General features: G+C 53.6%; 1 protein-coding gene across 1 annotated transcript in view; it reads left to right on the top strand.

Annotated features, from left to right (window-relative positions):
* The window catches only part of LOC119963795 (mucin-1-like), a 211790-nt gene that overhangs the window by 16573 nt on the left and 173888 nt on the right, over positions 1-21329 (top strand). Inside the window, exons 3-4 of the mRNA XM_038793082.1 lie at positions 9494-9608; positions 20917-20973. Of these exons, the coding sequence (XP_038649010.1) occupies positions 9494-9608; positions 20917-20973 (172 nt within the window). The remainder of the gene's footprint in view (positions 1-9493; positions 9609-20916; positions 20974-21329) is intronic.

Raw genomic sequence — 21329 nt, 5'->3', positions numbered from 1 at the left:
AGGAGGCCATTCAGCCCATCGAGTCTGCTGCACCGGCTCTTGGAAAGAGCACCCTACCCAAAGTCAACACCGCCACCCTATCCCCATAACCCAGTAACCCCACCCAACACTAAGGGCAATTTTGGACACTAAGGGCAATTTCCCATGGCCAGGCAAGCGGAAAGGTGACATTGGGGGAGGTCAAGGGTGGTGGGGGGGAATCTATATAATCCCTCCAGTTCAGAAGGGGACTATTCAGCCTATCGAGTCTGCACCGACCCTCCGAAAGAACATCCTATCCAGACCAACATTCCCCAACTACCCCATACCCCACCTAATCTCTAACCTTTTGGACACTAAGGGGCAATTTATCATGGCCAATCCACCTAAGCTGCATATCTTTGGACTGTGGGAGGAAACCGGAGCACCCGGAGGAAACCCACGCACACACGGGGAGGATGTGCAGACTCCACACAGACAGTGACCCAAGCCGGGAATCGAACCTGGGACCCTGGAGCTGTGAAGCAATTGTGCTATCCACAATGCTATCGTGCTGCCCTTTCATAGTGCCTTTCATGTGACCGTGCAGACGCGATGGGCTGAAGGGCCTTTTCCGCACTGTATTTTTTTGTGATTCTGTCACCAAAGCATCTCCACTACTATGTGGGGGTGGCACAGCGGTTAGCACAGTTACCTCACAGCGCCAGGGACCCGGGTTCAATTCCGGCCTTGGGTAACTGTGTGGAGTCTGCATGTTCTCCCCGTGTGTGTGTGGGTTTCCACCGGGTGCTCCGGTTTCCTCCCACAGTCCACAGACGTGCAGGTTAGGTGGATTGGCCATGCTAAATTGCCCCTTGGTGTCCGAAGGTTAGGTGGGGTTATGGCATTGCGGAGGATTAGGCCTAGGTCGGGTGCTCTTTCAGAGTGTTGACGCAGACTCGATAGGCTGAATGGCCTCCCTCTGTACAGATTCTATTGTATTCTAACCAGACTCAATACTCTCCTGTCCCTAATGTTGGAAACAAACTATTCACTGATCGGAGAATGCTCAACTATCCTTGAAGATGTAAACCGGCTCTTCCACACTTGATGGACATGATTATGCTTCCCATAACCCTTTTTTATACTCAAACTATATCATAAGCCCAACTTCGCCGTGTTTTTGGAAAGAAGAGTAAAAGTTGTTGGTTCTGCCTAATAATGCACGCTGCCTTAAACTTTGAAAAGTATCTTCCTTTAAGCCATGTCTCAGATCTTGGTGTCTTTACAAAAGTCTCATTCATTAAAATGACTCAACTGTCAAGGGCAGTGTGTGTTCCTGATAGGGAGGGAGGCCAAGGACATTTCCCCTCCCAGCTGTTACAGCACTTTCATTCCCTCTAAAGAAAAACTGATGGAGAAATATCCGACTTTTAATGAATTTCTGATTATTAATTCCTGATCCTTCAATTACAAAGTAATTGACTGCTTCCTTCTCCTGAAGCCGTCTTTGTGTGCACCATGTGCACATGCTGTACTGGGTTAATTTGGTGTAAAAGGTTAATAATCATCTTTATTATTGTCACAATTAGGCATTTACACTGCAATGAAGTTACTGAGCAAAGCCCCTAGTCGCCACATTCCGGCGCCTGTTCGGGTACACAGAGGGAGAATTCAGAATGTCCAATTCACCTAACAGCACGTCTTTCGGGATTTGTGGGAGAAACCCGGAGCACCCAGAGGAAACCCACACAGACACGGGGAGAACGTGCAGACTCTGCATAGACAGTGACCCAAGCCGGGAATTGAACCTGGGTCCCCGGCGTTGTGAGGCAACAGTGCTAACCACTGTGCTACCGTGCCACCATTGTTTGACACCGTGTTGCACAGAGATGTCCAAAAGTTGGGTTGAAGAATTAGGTTCTAAAGAAGATGCTCTACTGAAGAAACTAAAATCGCCATACTCCGCGAGGACTATGGGCTGGTCTTGCTTTGACTGCTGGTCATTTAACCTGAGGGTCACCACACCTCAGGCAAGAGGCAAGGTTCAGAAGGAACTGTCTTCATAGGTATGGGAATTGAACTTCCGCTGTTGGCATCGCATCGCTCTGTAGAATGAACCAGCTGTTGACCCTGCACCCGAACTTGGTGAGAGACTGGTCCTGTTTGACCGATGACAATCTCGGAGATAGTGAGCACCATCATTGAAGTTATGAATGAACACTGTGCTGTCAGGTGTGACGCGGCCAAGAGGTTTGACGTCGAACTGGGCAACATCCTTGTAAACCTTGCTTATGACGTATCTTCGCACTGATGTCCAATAGAATCAAACTCGGTTGTGTACGAAGCCTACGACCCATGAACATCTCAGCGGAGGATACCCCAATGAATTACTGCGTGCAGCCTGGTCCTGTGTGAGAATACGAGTCTTGCAAGTCTCGTGTCCATCGAACCGGATGTCTGTTTCTTCAGCTCCTGTTTAACCGTCTGCACAGCCCACTCTGCCAAACTGTCCTGATGCTGGTTATAATGGAGCAGCGCGGACGTGGAGATTCACTTTGCTCAAACTCTTCACTCATAAAACAGTTCCTGTTATCCGTCACCAGCCCCTCCGGGATTCCGTGGGGTGGAAGAAGAAATATGAAATCGCCCAAGGGTCACCTCCAATGTCGCCATCTTGTGGGCCTCTAGCCACGTGGAGTGGGAGTCCTCCAGGACGGGAAATATCAAACCCAAGAAGGGGCCGGCGAATTTGGTGTGCGTGCGGGTCCCAGGGCCCCCCGGCCGCTCCCAAGGCTGCGGAGGTGCCGCTGCGGAGAGCTTCCGGTGCCCTTGGGACAGCTGGAGCATCGCTGGCCCAAAGTCTCGATATCCGTGTTCAAGCCTGGCCACCAGATGTAGGACAGCAATGGGCATCGTCCATTTGATGGGACCAAACGGCCCCAATGCCACACCGTCAAGCATCGCATGTGCTGCACAATGGTTTGGAGGAGTCAAAATATGTCAGCAGCCCTGAAGATGACAAACAGCGCTTCACTTTGTCTTTTCAAAAGTTTAGAGTAACCAATTATTTTTCTTTCCAATTAAAGGCCAATTTAGCGTGGCCAATCCGCCTACCCTGCACAGCATTGGGTTGTGGGGGTGAAACCCACGCAGACACGGGGAGAATGTGCAAACTCCACACAGACAGTGACCCAGGGCCGGGATTCGAACCCGGGTCCTCAGCGCTGTAGTCCCAGTGCTAACCACTGTGCCACATGCCGCCCTCGCTTCACATTGTTAATTGCCGCATCCTGGCCTTGCCCCAAGCCCAAGGCTGGCGTTTATTCTGAAGCATGTTGGGGGGGGGGGGGGGGGGGGGGGGAGATTCAGAATAAAGCACCCATAATAATTTACTAATCCCAGAAAAGAGCTGCTGATTGCCCGTTCCTTCTCGCCGACCAGGCGTAAGTCGTCTCGGGTGACCCGATATCCCAAATACACCACTGATTTAATTTCAAACATGCCTTTGCGTGCACAGGAGGATCCCATATTCAGAAAACCCCTTCAATTTCACCTTGAGGTTCTGCAAATGTTCTTGTTCCATGGTTCCGATGACTAACACATTAAGTAAATGGCAACGCTTGGCAAACCACGCAGGATGTTCTCCATGACCCGCTGAAATGCCGCAGCAACTCTGGCTTCAGGAAACTCATACGTGCTCATGGAGTCCCTTCTGCGTATTAATCGTGATTTACGTCTGTGCGGATTTATTGAGCTCCAGCTGTAGATAAACGTTGTCCACATCCAGTTTCATCAATGTCCAGCCACCGGTCAATGTTGCATATAAATGCTCGATGCGAGGTAAAGGGTAATGGTCCAATCTCAAAGCCGTGTTCACTGTTAATTTATTGTCACCGCAGAGGTGGACTGACTTATCCAGCTTCATGATGGGGGGATCACTGGTACCGCTGATTGAGCGAATCGCACAGGCCGAATAATGCCCAAACTTTCTAAACGCTGAACTGCGGGCTCAACCTTCTCCACTCTAGCATAGGGAACCAAGCAAGCACGGAAATATCGGGACTGGGTTGCCGGGCCCACCTGGATTTTGGCCACGGCCCCTTTAACGTGATACCAAACCCTGGCTGGAAAACCGCCGGGAAGTTGCTCAGTTCCGTACACAAACCGCCGGGACCCACTTGGAAGATATTCAGCCAATCTAAATGCAGCTGGTGCAGCCAATCACGGCCCAGCAGGCTAGGGCCTCTTCCCTGCACAACAACGAGAGGATGGCGCACTGATTGGCTCCCATAAACCGCCTGGGGTGAGGGTGGACCCCACAATATTCAGTCGTTTCCCCTGAAAAAAGAGGCCAAACGAGCCGCCATGCCAGCCAAAGACAAAGCGTGCACTCCTCGTTTGGTAAGATCAAAGTGCCACCAGAGACACGACCACTTCTGTATCCAGCTCCATGTGCAGCATGTGACCGTTCAATTGGATAGGATCAGGAATATGGGGCACCGTCAAACAATTCAGCTGCATCTCAGTGCCCTCCTCGGCCTCTTCTGGCTCATCCAGGTGTGAGGCCCAGGGCCTGGCGCCTACCTCAGCCGGGGTGCCTGGAGCTCTGGCCTTTCTGTTGCCGGCGGTAACGAGACCAGCCTCCACATATAGCACACGGGCTGGATTGGTGTTCTGCCGAGTACGGGGACACTGCACGTCTCCATGTCCGGCTGTTCGGCCTGAAGCCAGAGTTGCTGCGGCAATCAGTCCGGGCCCCAGGAATGCCATCTGACCCCCGAATCGTTCGCTTCCATCCCTTGTACCAGAAAATCAGGGAGGTGGCTCAGCTGAGTCGGTCACAGCATCGACAACAAACCAGCTTACTCCTCGTCGCCAGTTCAATAAGGACACGGGAAGTCCACACTGGGTAAAAATAAGAATGAAGCTTTATCTACAAACAATGTATCCAATTCTCCACAGACCCCCTCCTTGGTGGCTGCCTCACTGGCCAACCTTATATACTTTGAGTAATTGAGTTACCCGCCCCTAGTGTGGAACTGGTATTTAGTAAGGAGCACCGGGGAAGACAGGTTTTCCCACCCTGTAGGCCCCATGCAGGATATTACACCCATCGCACACCAGCTTCACTGGCACAGTGATTAGCACTGCAGCCTCACAGCTCCAAGGACCCGGGTTCAATTGCAGCCTTGGCTGACTGTACGGAGTCTGCACGTTCTCCCCGTGTGTGCGTGGGTTTCCTCCGGGAGCTCTGTGTTCCTCCCACAGTCCAAAGATATGCAGCTTAGGTGGATTGGCCAGGCTAAATTGCCCCTTAGTGTCCAAAAGGTTAGAGGTCAGGTTGGGTATGGGGTAGTTGGGGAATGTTGGTCTGGATAGGATGTTCTTTCGGAGGGTCGGTGCAGACTCGATGGGCTGAATAGTCCCCTTCTGAGCTGGAGGGATTCTATAGATTCCCCCCACCACCCTTGACCTCCCCCAATGTCACCTTTCCGTTTGCCTCCATCACCCTTGAACCTGACACAATACCCTGGACCCTATGGCAATCCACTCCACATACCATCCCCCACTCAGAGTCAACAGCTGTGACTAACCCCAGGCCCACCCTGACCCTGTGTCCTCCCATTATCTAATCAACACGGAACCGCTCCACACATGAACACATCACCAACCAAATCCTCACTCTGGGCATTGTCACACTTGCCATCCCCCTCAGACTGTGTCTGTTCCATCCTATCACCTGGACACTGTGCTTTCCCCCAACACCCCACTGTGACACCACTGACTCTGCCCCTGAGACATTCCCCCTCCCCTACTTAACCTGCCCCCCTCTCCACTCACCCTCACACCCTCACCTCCAGCCTTCCTCTCCCTCCCCTATCCGGCCACCCTCACACCCTCACCTCCAGCCTAACCCTCCCTCCCCTCTCCACTCACCCTCACACCCTCACCTCCAGCCTTCCTCTCCCTCCCCTCTCCAGCCACCCTCACCTCCAGCCTTCCCCTCCCTCCCCTCTCCACTCACCCTCACACCCTCACCTCCAGCCTTCCCCTCCCTCCCCTCTCCACTCACCCTCACACCCTCACCTCCTGCCTTCCTTTCCCTCCCCTATCCAGCCACCCTCACACCCTACCCTCCTGCCTTCCTCTCCCTCCCTATCCAGCCACCCTCACCTCCTGCCTTCCCCTCCCTCCCCTATCCAGCCACCCTCACACCCTCACCTCCTGCCTTCCCCTCCCTCCCCTCCCTCCCCTCTCCACTCACCCTCACACCCTCACCTCCAGCCTTCCTCTCCCTCCCCGATCCAGCCACCCTCACACCCTCACCTCCAGCCTTCCCCTCCCTCCCCTCTCCACGCACCCTCACCTCCAGCTTTCCCCTCCCTCCCCTCTCCACTCACCCTCACACCCTCACCTCCTGCCTTCCTCCCCCTCCCCTCTCCAGCCACCCTCACCTCCTGCCTTCCTCTCCCTCCCCTATCCAGCCACCCTCACACCCTCACCTCCTGCCTTCCCCTCCCTCCCCTCTCCACTCACCCTCACACCCTCACCTCCTGCCTTCCTCTCCCTCCCCTATCCAGCCACCCTCACACCCTCCCCTCCTGCCTTCCTCTCCCTCCCCTATCCAGCCACCCTCACACCCTCACCTCCAGCCTTCCTCTCCCTCCCCTCTCCACTCACCCTCACACCCTCACCTCCTGCCTTCCTCTCCCTCCCCTATCCAGCCACCCTCACACCCTCACCTCCAGCCTTCCCCTCCCTCCCCTATCCAGCCACCCTCACACCCTCACCTCCAGCCTTCCCCTCCCTCCCCTATCCAGCCACCCTCACACCCTCACCTCCTGCCTTCCTCTCCCTCCCCTATCCAGCCACCCTCACACCCTCACCTCCTGCCTTCCTCTCCCTCCCCTCTCCACTCACCCTCACACCCTCACCTCCTGCCTTCCTCTCCCTCCCCTATCCAGCCACCCTCACCTCCAGCCTTCCCCTCCCTCCCCTCTCCACTCACCCTCACACCCTCACCTCCTGCCTTCCTCTCCCTCCCCTATCCAGCCACCCTCACCTCCAGCCTTCCCCTCCCTTCCCTATCCAGCCACCCTCACCTCCTGCCTTCCTCTCCCTCCCCTATCCAGCCACCCTCACGTCCTGCCTTCCTCTCCCTCCTCGATCCAGCCACCCTCACACACTCACCTCCTGCCTTCCTCTCCCTCCCCTATCCAGCCACCCTCACACCCTCACCTCCAGCCTTCCCCTCCCTCCCCTCTCCACTCACCCTCACCTCCAGCCTTCCCCTCCCTCCCCTCTCCACTCACCCTCACACCCTCACCTCCAGTCTTCCTCTCCCTCCCCTATCCAGCCACCCTCACACCCTCACCTCCAGCCTTCCCCTCCCTCCCCTCTCCACTCACCCTCACACCCTCACCTCCAGCCTTCCTCTCCCTCCCCTCTCCACTCACCCTCACACCCTCACCTCCTGCCTTCCTCTCCCTCCCCTATCCAGCCACCCTCACACCCTCACCTCCTGCCTTCCTCTCCCTCCCCGTTCCAGCCACCCTCACACCCTCACCTCCTGCCTTCCTCTCCCTCCCCGATCCAGCCACCCTCACACCCTCACCTCCTGCCTTCCTCTCCCTCCCCTATCCAGCCACCCTCACACCCTCACCTCCTGCCTTCCTCTCCCTCCCCGATCCAGCCACCCTCACCTCCAGCCTTCCCCTCCCTCCCCTCTCCACTCACCCTCACACCCTCACCTCCTGCCTTCCTCTCCCTCCCCTATCCAGCCACCCTCACCTCCAGCCTTCCTCTCCCTCCCCTATCCAGCCACCCTCACACCCTCACCTCCAGCCTTCCCCTCCCTCCCCTCTCCACTCCCCTCTCCACTCACCCTCACACCCTCACCTCCAGCCTCCCCCTCCCTCCCCTCTCCACTCACCTCCAGCCTTCCCCTCCCTCCCCTATCCAGCCACCCTCACCTCCTGCCTTCCTCTCCCTCCCCTATCCAGCCACCCTCACCTCCTGCCTTCCTCTCCCTCCCCTATCCAGCCACCCTCACACCCTCACCTCCAGCCTTCCTCTCCCTCCCCTCTCCACTCACCCTCACACCCTCACCTCCTGCCTTCCCCTCCCTCCCCTATCCAGCCACCCTCACACCCTCCCCTCCAGCCTTCCTCTCCCTCCCCTATACAGCCACCCTCACCTCCTGCCTTCCTCTCCCTCCCCTATCCAGCCACCCTCACCTCCTGCCTTCCTCTCCCTCCCCTATCCAGCCACCCTCACCTCCAGCCTTCCCCTCCCTCCCCTCTCCACTCACCCTCACACCCTCACCTCCTGCCTTCCTCTCCCTCCCCTATCCAGCCACCCTCACAACCTCACATCCAGCCTTCCTCTCCCTCCCCTATCCAGCCACCCTCACCTCCTGCCTTCCTCTCCCTCCCCTATCCAGCCACCCTCACCTCCTGCCTTCCTCTCCCTCCCCTATCCAGCCACCCTCACCTCCTGCCTTCCTCTCCCTCCCCTATCCAGCCACCCTCACCTCCTGCCTTCCTCTCCCTTCCCTATCTAGCCACCCTCACCTCCTGCCTTCCTCTCCCTCCCCTATCCAGCCACCCTCACCTCCTGCCTTCCTCTCCCTCCCCTATCTAGCCACCCTCACCTCCTGCCTTCCTCTCCCTCCCCTATCTAGCCACCCTCACCTCCTGCCTTCCTCTCCCTCCCCTATCCAGCCACCCTCACCTCCTGCCTTCCTCTCCCTCCCCTATCCAGCCACCCTCACCTCCTGCCTTCCTCTCCCTCCCCTATCTAGCCACCCTCACCTCCTGCCTTCCTCTCCCTCCCCTATCCAGCCACCCTCACCTCCTGCCTTCCTCTCCCTCCCCTATCCAGCCACCCTCACCTCCTGCCTTCCTCTCCCTCCCCTATCCAGTCACCCTCACCTCCTGCCTTCCTCTCCCTCCCCTATCTAGCCACCCTCACCTCCTGCCTTCCTCTCCCTCCCCTATCTAGCCACCCTCACCTCCTGCCTTCCTCTCCCTCCCCTATCCAGCCACCCTCACCTCATGCCTTCCTCTCCCTCCCCTATCCAGCCACCCTCACCTCATGCCTTCCTCTCCCTCCCCTATCTAGCCACCCTCACACACTCACCTTGTCTTCCCCTCCCTCATTCCTTAAATTGCAGGAACATTGGGGCCATTCTAAGTTATCTCCAACTATCTGTCCAGGTCTGGACACCACCCAGATGGTAGGAGCTGAACACTGGGGAATAATCAGTGGACAGCCCCAACCCCTGAATCTTTTATTGGCAGAACGTCATTGGTAAAGTAACAGGGGATGTTGGGACCCAGGGTCCCTCCCAGCGCTGAGGTCCTGGCACCCTGCTGACTGCCTCCTGACCATCGCTGATAAAACTCCAGCTCCTGGACCATTCCTCTCTTTGACTCCATTTCTGTCTCTCTGAACTTCTTCACCATGTCCCTTTGTGTAAATCTATCTCCTCCCAATTCAGAAACGTTAACCGCTGTGTGTTTTGTTTCAGGTTTGTAACAGCCATGACAACTGTCACTGTGATGAAGGCTGGGCTCCTCCACTTTGCAAAACTCCTGGGGCAGGTGGCAGCATTGACAGTGGGCCTATGAGCGACACAGGCCTAGGTAATCATTCAGTTCTTTACTGTGTTGTTACTGATGGTCATTGTTCAGTCTGCTCTGTCTTCCTCCATCCACCTCATTGTGTATCCTTCATTCGAGGTCACTGAACAATTCCACTCAATTTTCACATCACTGTTCCACCAGCTGTGTACCATGATTTTTTCAGATTGGGATGGCCTAACAGAACTGTTTGCGAATATCGATAAGGCAGATAGAGTTGTTTGAGGTGATCCATTTATTATCCCAACTGAGTACAAATGAGACATCTATTGCACAAGATGGCGCCAGAGCACAGCGACTCTCTGCGAGGTCTCCCTCACAGATCCGCTTTTTACTTAACTTACAATCGTTCTAATCTTTTAAAATTTAATTCTAAGACTAACATTATTACTAACCTCTCTGTTTCCCTATTATGTATTGTCTTTTATTTCCTTTTCTTTTCATGTACTTAATGATCTGCTGAGCTGCTCATAGAAAAATACTTTTCACTGTACCTCGGTACAAGTGAGAATAAACAAAATACAAATACAAATCTATACCCCTCAAGGCTTGCCCCTACACGCCAACGTTTAGGCTTGTAAATGTTGGGCTTATCATCCCATGAATTTTTTTGAACAAGGGCGTAATCTAACAATTCCACAGTTTGGCACCTCCACTCCCTTGAAGGAGGATGGAAAAATCCTCACCAATTTCCACCCTTATTTCCCTCTGTATCCGAGGACGCATCTGATCTGTTCTTGGTGACTTATCAATTTTTCATTTATCACATGCCTAAACCATCTCCTCTTTCACCAAAACTTGGGCAGCATCTTCCTTGATAAAGGCAGATTCAGAGTGCTCACACCGACAGGCCTACGTCTGTTTGAGGCCTATCACGACCTGCCTCACAGTTCCCTTGCAGGGTATAACGTGGATCAGTTCTGGAGCCTCACAATATTAGTGATTTACACAATGCTGATAATGTAGTTGGGTGTAAATGTGAGCTGTTGGGAGGACACAGAGACGCTGCTAAGAGACAGACAGGTTAAGTGAGTGGACAACAAGATGAAAGGAAGAGTATCATGTGATACGCATCGAACATCAGAATATTTTTTGAAAGTGTGAAACTTTTGACTGTTGATGTTTAACAAGACTTTTTTGTAATTTTTCCAATTGAGGGACAATTTAGTGTGGCCAATTGACCTCGCCTGCACATCTCCGAGACCCATGCAGATAGGGGGAGAATGTGCGAACTCCACGCGGACAGTGACCCGGGGCCGGGATTGAACCCGGGTCCTCGGCACCCTGAGGCAGCAGTGCTAACCGAGGGCCTGGTTTAGCATAATTGGCTAAATAGCTGCCTTATAAAGCAGACCAAGGCCAGCAGCGCGGGTTCAATTCCCGTACCAGCCTCCCCGAACAGGCGCCGGAATGTGGCGACTAGGGGCTTTTCACAGTAACTTAATTTGAAGCCTTATTGTGACAATAAACGATTTTGATTTTTCAACCTCTGTGCCACCGTGCCGCCCCTGTTCAAGGAGAATTGGGTGTCTTGTACAAGGAATACAGAATTCTAGCATGAAAATTAAATGAAATGAAATGAAAATGGCTTATTGTCACGAGTAGGCTTCAATGAAGTTACTGTGAAAAGCCCCTAGTCGCCACATTCCGGCGCCTGTCCGGGGAGGCTGGTACGGGAATCGAACCGTGCTGCTGGCCTGCTTAGTATGCTTTAAAAGCCAGCGATTTAGCCCAGTGCGCTAAACCAGCCCCTATGCCAACTATGGAGTTGGCATAGTGATATTATCACTGGGCTTGGAATACACAGACCAAGGGGACCCCGGTTCAAATCCCACCACGGCAGGAGGTGAAATTTGAATTTAATAATAACCTGGAATTGAAAGTCTAATGATGACCATGAAACCATTGTCAATTGTTATAAAAACCCATCTGGTTCATTAATGTCCTTCAGGAAAAGAAATCTGCCGTCCTTACCCAGTCTGGCCTACATGTGACTCCAGACCCACACAGAGATGCAGATGACTCTTAATTAGCCCCACTGAAATGGCCGAGCATACAGCTCGGGTCAAGGGGCAGTGAGGGGTGGGCGATAAATGCTGGCTCTGCCAGCGATACCCACATCCCAAGAACAAAAAAACGGTACAAGGCTTTGGTGGGACCACATCTGGAATACTGTGCGCAGTTTTGGGGTGGTGGTGGGGTGGGCTGTACCGGCGCGAAGGAGTGGCGTGAAGCACTCCGGCGTAGGGCCGCCCCAGGAAGGTGCGGAATCTTTCGGAAGCTAGGCCGATGCTGGAGGGGTTGGTGCCACACCAACCGGCGCCAAAGGGCCTCCGCCGGCTGGCTCGAGTTGGCGCATGCGCAGAACCGTGGGCGTGATGCCAGCGCATACGCAGGGCGTTTCTTCTCCGTGCCACCCATCGTAGGAGCTTTACAGCGGCCGGCGCAGAGGGAAAGAGTGCCCCCATGGCACAGGCCCGCCCGTGGATTGGTGGGCTCCGATCGTGGGCCAGGCTACCGGGGGGGGGGGTTAGACTATATTGAGAAGCTGAGTAAACTGGGCCGATATTCTCTGGAGTTTAGCTGAATTTGAGGTGACCTCACTGAAGTACAGCAGATTCTGAAGAAGTTAGATAGGGTGGCCACTGACAGATTGTTTCCGCTGGTCGGGAAATTTGAAACACCAGGACATGGGGCGCGATTCTCCCATATGGGGAGAAATCGTAAGGCTGGTGTCAAATCCGGGCAGGTTTGACGCCAGACCCCCCCCCCTTCCCGACCGGGAACCGATTCTGGTCCCCGGTCGGGGCTAGCATGCCGACGCCGTAAACTCCGGCATCGCGGGCTTAACGAATTTCGTTAAGCCCGCTTGCCAGAGTTAGCACCGGCTGACGCGTCATATGACGTCAGCCGCGCATGCGCGGATTGGAAGACTCCAACCCGCGCATGCGCAGATGACATCATCGCGCATTTGCGCGAAACCCGCGCATGCGCGGGCCGGGATGCCCCTCAGCCGCCCCGCGAAGTGATACAGCGGGGCGGCGGAGGGACAAAGAGTGCGCGGGCATCGGGCCCGCTGCCCGCGATCGGTGCCCACCGATCGCGGGCCCATGGCACCCTTGGCACGGCCGTGGTACTGCCGTGCCAATCGGTGCCATGGTTTTAAAAATCGAGAGTTTACGGCCGTTTTTACGAACGGCCAGACCAGGTGTGTTTGCCGTTCGTAAAAACAGCCGTAAAGGGCTGGGAACTCGGCCCATCGATCAGCTGAGAATCGCTGCTGGCCGTAAAAAAACGGCGGCAGCGATTCGTATCGGGAGTTGGGCGTGGGGGGGGGGGGGGGGGGGAGAGAATAGCGGGAGGGTGTCGGAACAGCGTGGCCGTAAAATTTAACGAGCCACGCTATTCTCCGCACCGTCGGGAGTGCGGAGAATCTCGCCCTTGGTGTCAGGAAAAGTGGCCAATCATTTAGGACTGCGATGAAGAGAAATTACTTCACTCAATGTGTTGTGAATCTTTGGAATTCTCCAGCACAGAAGGCTGTGGAAGCTCAATTGTTGAATTTATTTATTGCTGGGATAGAGACTTTTGATCACAAAGGATGTGGGAAACAGGTCCAAAATCAGCCATGGCTCACTGCATGGCACAGCAGGCTTGATGAATGGCCCATTCCTGCTTCTGGCTTTTGATAAGGATTTTCCTTGGGATAGCACAGTGGTACAGTCTTCGGCATGGCTGCTTCACAGCTCCAGGGTCCCAGGTTCGATTCCTGGCTTGGGTCACTGTCTGTGCGGAGTCTGCACTTTCCCCCCCGTGTCTGCGTGGGTTTCCTCCGGGTGCTCCGGTTTCCTCCCACAGTCCAAAGATGTGCAGATTAGGTGGATTGGCCGTGATTAACGCGCGGTGTTATGGGATAGGGTGGGGGATTTGGCCGAGGCAGAGTGTTCTTTTGGAGGGTTGGTGCAGACTCGATGGGCCGAATGGGATTCTATGAGATCGATGCGACATTAATCAAAGTCAAATCCTGGAGTTGGGGCGGGAAACAAGCGTGTTTCCCTTAATGGAGCCCAGTGGGATCTCACCAAATCGCACGATGCTGAATGATGCACTCCGAGATTTCTTGATGAATTGCTCAGTCAGGTGAAGGATGATGCACAAGCTGCCGCCATGTCCTTATTTAATGAGGTGTCCAGACAGAAACTCGTTCATCCCTCATCTACCTTTGAAGAAAGAAGTGGCATACCAAACCTGGGGAGCACAGGCAGCCAGAGTCATCAATGCATTCCTCGAGGTATCACTCAATGCACTGGCGGACAGGGTGGACATCCTCCACTCGAGGGATGGAAGACGAAGGCCCACCCAACTCACAAATTCAGCATGGGGCGTTGTTGGCAGGCTGTGGAAAATTGCCCAACTGTGCCCTGTAGACAAGAAACAGGGCGAATCCAACCCAGCCAATTATCGCCCTGTTAGTCTGCTCTCCATCATCAGCAAAGTGATGGAAGGAGTCATCAACAGTGAAGTCAGTACTCAAATGGGTTTGGGGTTGGTGTTGTGAGTTCCTTCTCCTGGAAGGATGTCGTTGCCGTCTCGCCCTCATCTCCTCTTCTGCCGTTCCTCCCGTCTTCCGTCTTTATTCTCCTCGTTCCCGGCTCCTGGAGATGCCGTGTTCGTTATTGTATCCCGTGCCTTCCTTCCCGGTCTCAATCCCCTGCCTCCCCCCCACCTCCCTGGTTTCCTCCCTTGCTTCCCCCCCCCCCCCACCCTCCCGCTCCCCCCCCCCCCCCCCCCCCCCCCCGGCTGCCCTCCCGGTCTATCTCTTCCTCTCATGCCTTGACTACTTTCCCCTGATTCTTGGCCATCCAGCTATTCTTCCTCTTGTACGTTGGCCACAAACAGGTCCCGGAACAGTCGCATGAATGGCTCCCACGTTCTGTGGAAGCCGTCGTCTGACCCTCGGATGGCGAATTTGATTTTCTCCATGTAATTATTTCTCTGGCACCCGAATGTATATTCACCTCCCCAGTCTCCACCCCCCCCCCCCCCCCCTCCCTCCCCCCCACCAACAGTCGCCCACTTATGTGTTGTAAATAATTTTGCCAGGTGTACAGAGTTGCTGCTGTTGAGCTGGTGCACAATCCCCTACCAGTTATTCTAATTAACTTTTTATTATTTTTTTTATTATTTACTATTTTCTTTTCTTTGGTATGTTTGGATGTGACCTTCTCTTCTATATATGTGCATATATATGTCTCTTATCCTGTGTACATAACGGTAAATATATTTTGTTCAAAAACCCAATAAAAAATATTTATTTTAAAAAACAGTGATATCAAGTAGCAATTCCTCAGCAATAACCTGCTCACTGACGCTCCGATTGGGTTCTGCCAGGGTCACTCAGCTCCTGACCTCATTACAGCCTTGGTTCAAATGTGGACAAAAGAGCTTATTATGGGCCAGGGGTTAAAGAACCCCAAAGTGTGGCTCACCTGACCCACAACTTTTACTAGATTGTGGTTTGGGGAGCACACAGCCCACTCTACAGGTGTGGTACAGCAGAAATGGAAAAGTATTTTTTAAAGCAAAACAATGTTTATTCTATGAACTCAAGTTAACCTTTTTAAAACATACAATGAACATCTTAGCAACCATCAATTCAAATACAACCCCCAAAAAATACAACACTAAGTTAATCCTTTAAGCTTTCCTTTTAACATCCATAAGACTTAAAAACACCATTTTACAGAAAGACATCAGGTTTAACTTCACTACTGAGAACAGTAGTTACCACATTGAAATCAGCAAATGGACACTCATAAGCTTGCAGAGATTCACACACATCCTGCTGTGCTTGCAGCTTCTCCAAAACTAAAACGAAACCAAACCCACCCTGCAGCAAACGCCTAAAGCGAAAGTAAAAAGCTGACAGCCCAGATCCACCCACTCTCTGACATCACTGCAGTAATAAACACCCATTTCTTAAAGGTACTCTCACATGACAAGCTGAATTACAGAGGTGATGTGAGAGTGACTGCCCTTTGACATCAAGGCACCATTTGACCGAGTGCGGCATCAAGGGGCCCGAGCTCGACTGGAGTCAATGGGAATCAGGGGGAAATCTCTCCGCTGGTTGGAGTCATACCCGGCACAAAGGAAGATGGTTGTGGTAGTTGGAGGTCAATCATCTCAGCTCCAGGACATCACTGCAGGAGTTCCTCAGGGTAGTGTCCTCGGCCCAACCATCTTCAGCTGCTTCATCAACGACCTGCCTTCCATCATAAGGTCAGAAGTGGGGATATTTGCAGATGACTGCACAATGTTCAGCACCATTCGCGACTCAAAGAACAAAGAACAATATAGCACAGGAACAGGCCCTTCGGCCCTCCAAGCCTGCGCTGACCATGCTGCCCGTCTAAACTAAAACCGTCTGCACTTAGAGTCTGTATCCTTCCATTCTCACCCTATTCATATATTTGTCTAGATGTCCCTTAAATGCCGCTATCGTACCGGCTCCCACCCGCTCCCCAGGCAGCGTGTTCTATATATTTACCACCCTCTGTGTAAAAAACTTACCTCGCACATCAGTTCTAAACTTTCCCCCACGCACTTTAAACCTATGTCCCTAGTACTTGACTCTCCTACCCTAGATCGAGCATCTGACGATCCACTCTGTCCAGGCCCCTCATAATCTTGTAAACCTCTATCAGGTCACCTCTCAATCTCCGTCCCAGTGAGAACGGACTGAGTTTATCTAACCTCTCCTCATAGCTAATGCCCTCCATACCAGGCAACATCCTAGTAAACTGCTTCTGTGCCCTCTCCAAGGCATCCACATCCTTCTGGTAGTGTGGCGACCAGAATTGAACACTATACTCCAACTGAGGCCTGTACAGCTGCAACATGACTTGCCAGTTTTTATATTCAATGCCCTGACCGATGAAGGCCAGCATGCCGTATGCCTTCTTGACCACCTTATCCACATACATTGCCACTTTCAGGGACTGTTGGACATGCACGCCCAGATCTCTCTCAGTACCCGCAAGAGTTCTACCATTTATTGTGTAATTCCTACATGTATGCATTGGACCTTCCAAAGTGCGTTACCTCACACTTGTCTGGATTAAACTCCATCTGCCATTTCTCTGCCCAAGATTCCAACCAGTTTATACCCTGCTGTATCCTCTGACAATCCTCTCCACTATCCACAACTCCACCAATATTTGTGTCGTCTACAAACTTACTAATCAGACCTGCCACATTCTCTTCCCAATCATTGATATACACCACAAACAACTGGGGGGGATGTTATCGGAGACCAGCAGGAATGTGGGATTAAGGTCACAATCAGATCAGCCAGAATTATATTTGTTCCTATTCAGGGGAAATTTAGCATGGCCAATTCATCTGCGCATCTTTTGGGTTGTGGGGGGTGAAACCCACGCAGACACGTGGAGAATGTGCAAACTGCACACGGACAATGACCCAGAGCCGGGATCGAACCCGGGTCCTCAGTGCCGTGAGGCAGCAGTGCTAAATATTGCTCTACCGCGCTGTCCACTCCTGCTCCTAATTCATATAGAATCATAGTCATGGAGTCACTGAGGTCTTCTGCAGAGAAAAGGCCGTTTGGCAGTTTGGGCAGCACGGTAGCAGAAGTAGCACTGTGGCTTCACAGCTCCAGGGTCCCAGGTTCGATTCCCTGCTGGGTCACTGTCTGTGCGGAGTCTGCACGTTCACCCCGTGTCTGCGTTGGTTTCCTCTGGGTGCTCCAGTTTCCTCCCACAGTCCAAAGACATGCAGGTTAAGGGGATTGGCCATGATAAATTGCCCTTAGTGACCAAAAGAAAAGGTTAGGAGGGTGTCTTGGGTTACGGGGATAGCGTGGCAGTGAGGCCTTAAGTGCAGACTCGATGGGCCGAATGGCCTTCTTCTACAGTCACTGTATGTTCTATGTACTATGGTCAAAACAACCACCTAACTGGCCAAATCCCATTTTCCAGAACTTGACCCATAACCTTGTTTGCTTTGGCATCGCAAGTGTTCATTAAATATTTCTTCAATGTTCTGAGAGTCTCTGCCTCCACCTCCCTTTCAGGCAGCGAGTTCCAGACTCCCACCACCCTCTGGGCGAAATGTTTTACCTCACATCCCCTCCAAACCTCCTACCCTTTAACTTAAACTATGCCCCCTGGTCATTGATCCCCTCCAACAAGGGGAAACGTTTCTTCCTGTCTATCTGTGCCCCTCATAATTTTATACATCTCAATCATGTCCCCCCCTTAGTCTCCTCTGCTCCAAGGAAAACAATCCCAGTATAACCAACCCTCTCCATAACTAACACTCTCCAGCCCAGGCAACATCCTGGTAAATCCCCTCTACACCCTTCCCAGGGCGATCACATTGTGGAGATGTTTGTATGTCCCAGTGATGCTCCAAGTTCCATCACCACAAACATCCGTCCTGCTTCCTTTAGATGTTTGACAAGCCGCCCCCAGTCCTACCTCCAGGTAACTCCTAACTGGAGCGCATCGCATTGTTCTGGGTGTAATCTGAACCAAACTGAAATCCCAATGGTAGGACGGGTTGGCTAGAATTCCAGCCGGGACTTCATTCCCATACCATTCATGGAATGCAAACCAGCTTCCCAAAGGCCCTGATGGGAATAGGGATCTGCCGTTTATCCTGCCGCATGCTCGTGCTGTCATTTCCGGAAGGTGTGGTCGTAATGCGGTCAACCAGGTTGATTATTGTGATATGTTCCAGGATAGAAACATGCAATGGGAAGTGAAACAACAAAGCGGCCACCTGACTCAGAGTCACTCAGTATCCTCACTGAATCACACTGGAGCAGCTCATCCTGGGCAGCCATCAGGTCAAAGTGCTGGCATCACGCATTCCCACAGCTCCTGAATATTCACGTCACTGGGAGCAGTGGACACTGTGGAGAGGTCAGCAGACCAGCTCCGGCCATGTCACTGGGAGCACTGGACACTGTGGAGAGGTCAGCAGACCAGCTCCGGCCATGTCACTGGGAGCAGTGGACACTGTGGAGAGGTCAGCAGACCAGCTCCGGCCATGTCACTGGGAGCAGTGGACACGGCCGAGAGGTCAGCAGACCAGTTCCGGCCATGTCACTGGGAGCAGTGGACACGGCCGAGAGGTCAGCAGACCAGCTCCGGCCATGTCACTGGGAGCAGTGGACACTGTGGAGAGGTCAGCAGACCAGCTCCGGCCATGTCACTGGGAGAAGTGGACACGGCCGAGAGGTCAGCAGACCAGCTGCGGCCATGTCACTGGGAGCAGTGGACACTGTGGAGAGGTCAGTAGACCAGCTCCGGCCATGTCACTGGGAGCAGTGGACACTGTGGAGAGGTCAGCAGACCAGCTCCGGCCATGTCACTGGGAGCAGTGGACACGGCCGAGAGGTCAGTAGACCAGTTCCGGCCATGTCACTGGGAGCAGTGGACACGGCCGAGAGGTCAGCAGACCAGCTCCGGCCATGTTACTGGGAGCAGTGGACACTGTGGAGAGGTCAGCAGACCAGTTCCGGCCATGTCACTGGGAGCAGTGGACACTGTGGAGAGGTCAGCAGACCAGTTCCGGCCATGTCACTGGGAGCAGTGGACACTGTGGAGAGGTCAGCAGACCAGTTCCGGCCATGTCACTGGGAGCAGTGGACACTGTGGAGAGGTCAGCAGACCAGCTCCGGCCATGTCACTGGGAGCAGTGGACACTGTGGAGAGGTCAGCAGACCAGTTCCGGCCATGTCACTGGGAGCAGTGGACACGGCCGAGAGGTCAGCAGACCAGTTCCGGCCATGTCACTGGGAGCAGTGGACACGGCCGAGAGGTCAGCAGACCAGCTCCGGCCATGTCACTGGGAGCAGTGGACACGGCCGAGAGGTCAGCAGACCAGCTCCGGCCATGTCACTGGGAGCAGTGGACACGGCCGAGAGGTCAGCAGACCAGCTCCGGCCATGTCACTGGGAGCAGTGGGCACTGTGGAGAGGTCAACAGACCAGCTCCGGCCATGTCACTGGGAGCAGTGGGCACTGTGGAGAGGTCAGTAGACCAGCTCCGGCCATGTCACTGGGAGCAGTGGACACGGCCGAGAGGTCAGCAGACCAGCTCCGGCCATGTCACTGGGAGCAGTGGACACTGTGGAGAGGTCAGCAGACCAGCTCCGGCCATGTCACTGGGAGCAGTGGACACTGTGGAGAGGTCAGCAGACCAGCTCCGGCCATGTCACTGGGAGCAGTGGACACTGTGGAGAGGTCAGCAGACCAGCTCCGGCCATGTCACTGGGAGCAGTGGACACTGTGGAGACGTCAGCAGACCAGCTCCGGCCATGTCACTGGGAGCAGTGGACACTGTGGAGAGGTCAGCAGACCAGCTCCGGCCATGTCACTGGGAGCAGTGGACACGGCCGAGAGGTCAGCAGACCAGCTCCGGCCATGCCACTGGGAGCAGTGGACACTGTGGAGAGGTCAGCAGACCAGCTCCGGCCATGTCACTGGGAGCAGTGGACGCTGCAGAGTGGTCGTAGAGCCACCACGTGCGAGAGCCAGGCATGAAGGCTCAATCTGGAGGTGCCAAGCCTTTGAGGTGACCTTGAGTGAGCCGCCTGCCCACATGCTGTCCGTTGCCATCCCATCACCCCCATACCCAAACCAGCAGCTGTGGGAAGCTCTTTAATTGGCCAGTTATGGGCTTGAATTAACAGCCAGGCTTAAAGGGCAGCCTCGATATTCCCTGTCCATACCCTACTTGCAAGGGGTCCGTGATGTGAAGTGTACACAGGCCTTTCCTCTTCCCTGTCCGTTTTACAATGCAACTCCCAGCCCACTGCAGCCAATCAAATGAATCCCTGCGAGGTGTGGCTGTCAGACTCACTGACAGACCCGGTCAATAATAATAATAATCTTTATTAGTGTCACAAGATTACATTAACACTGCAATGAAGTTACTGTGAAAAGCCCCTAGTCGCCACATTGCGGCTCCTGTTCGGGTACACAGAGGGAGAATTCAGAATGTCCAAATTACCAACAGCACATTCTATGGGCTTGTGGGAGGAAACCGGAGCACCCGGAGGAAACCCACACGGGGAGAACATGCAGACTCCGCACAGACAGTGACCCAAGCCGGGAATCGAACCTGGGGCCCTGGTGCGGTGAAGCAACAGTGCTAACCACTGTGCCGTCGTCCGCTCATATGCATACTTAGTGTGGTTCAAACCTTGGCCGAACCCAGCCTCTGAGTGACACATTTCACATTTATTGAGGGCTTCTCTTGTTTTTTTTTACTTTGCACAGCTACAACGGCCCGAGGAATCACTACAGATATTCCGGAAAGAACCACGGAGGCTCCAGGTAATAAAAACTCTCCCTGTAAACCTCTCAAATTTAATAGCATTAAATATATGATTTTGCACAAGCAACCTTATTTCACTTCTGCCTTGTATCAGGTTAATGTGAGAGAGCAAACCCCAGGGTCAGTCTCGTCTTTAACAGTAATCAGGATGACAGGTCCGAGCTTGTGCCCTCTATCGTTATTGATCAATTCTTCTGAGGCGATCAACCTGTCCAACAACACTGACATGAACTAAAACGCAGAGTCAGAGCTCAGAGCTGTTAATAAGTTTTAGCAACAAGGAAAAAGCATTCATTGATCCATTTTTATGAAACATGCAATGCTATTTAATTCCTCCTTAGCGTCACACAGGCAG

The sequence above is a fragment of the Scyliorhinus canicula genome, chromosome 3 (assembly GCF_902713615.1).
Source record: "Scyliorhinus canicula chromosome 3, sScyCan1.1, whole genome shotgun sequence".
Lineage (NCBI taxonomy): Eukaryota > Metazoa > Chordata > Chondrichthyes > Carcharhiniformes > Scyliorhinidae > Scyliorhinus > Scyliorhinus canicula.
This window is presented reverse-complemented; position numbering and strand designations above follow the sequence as displayed.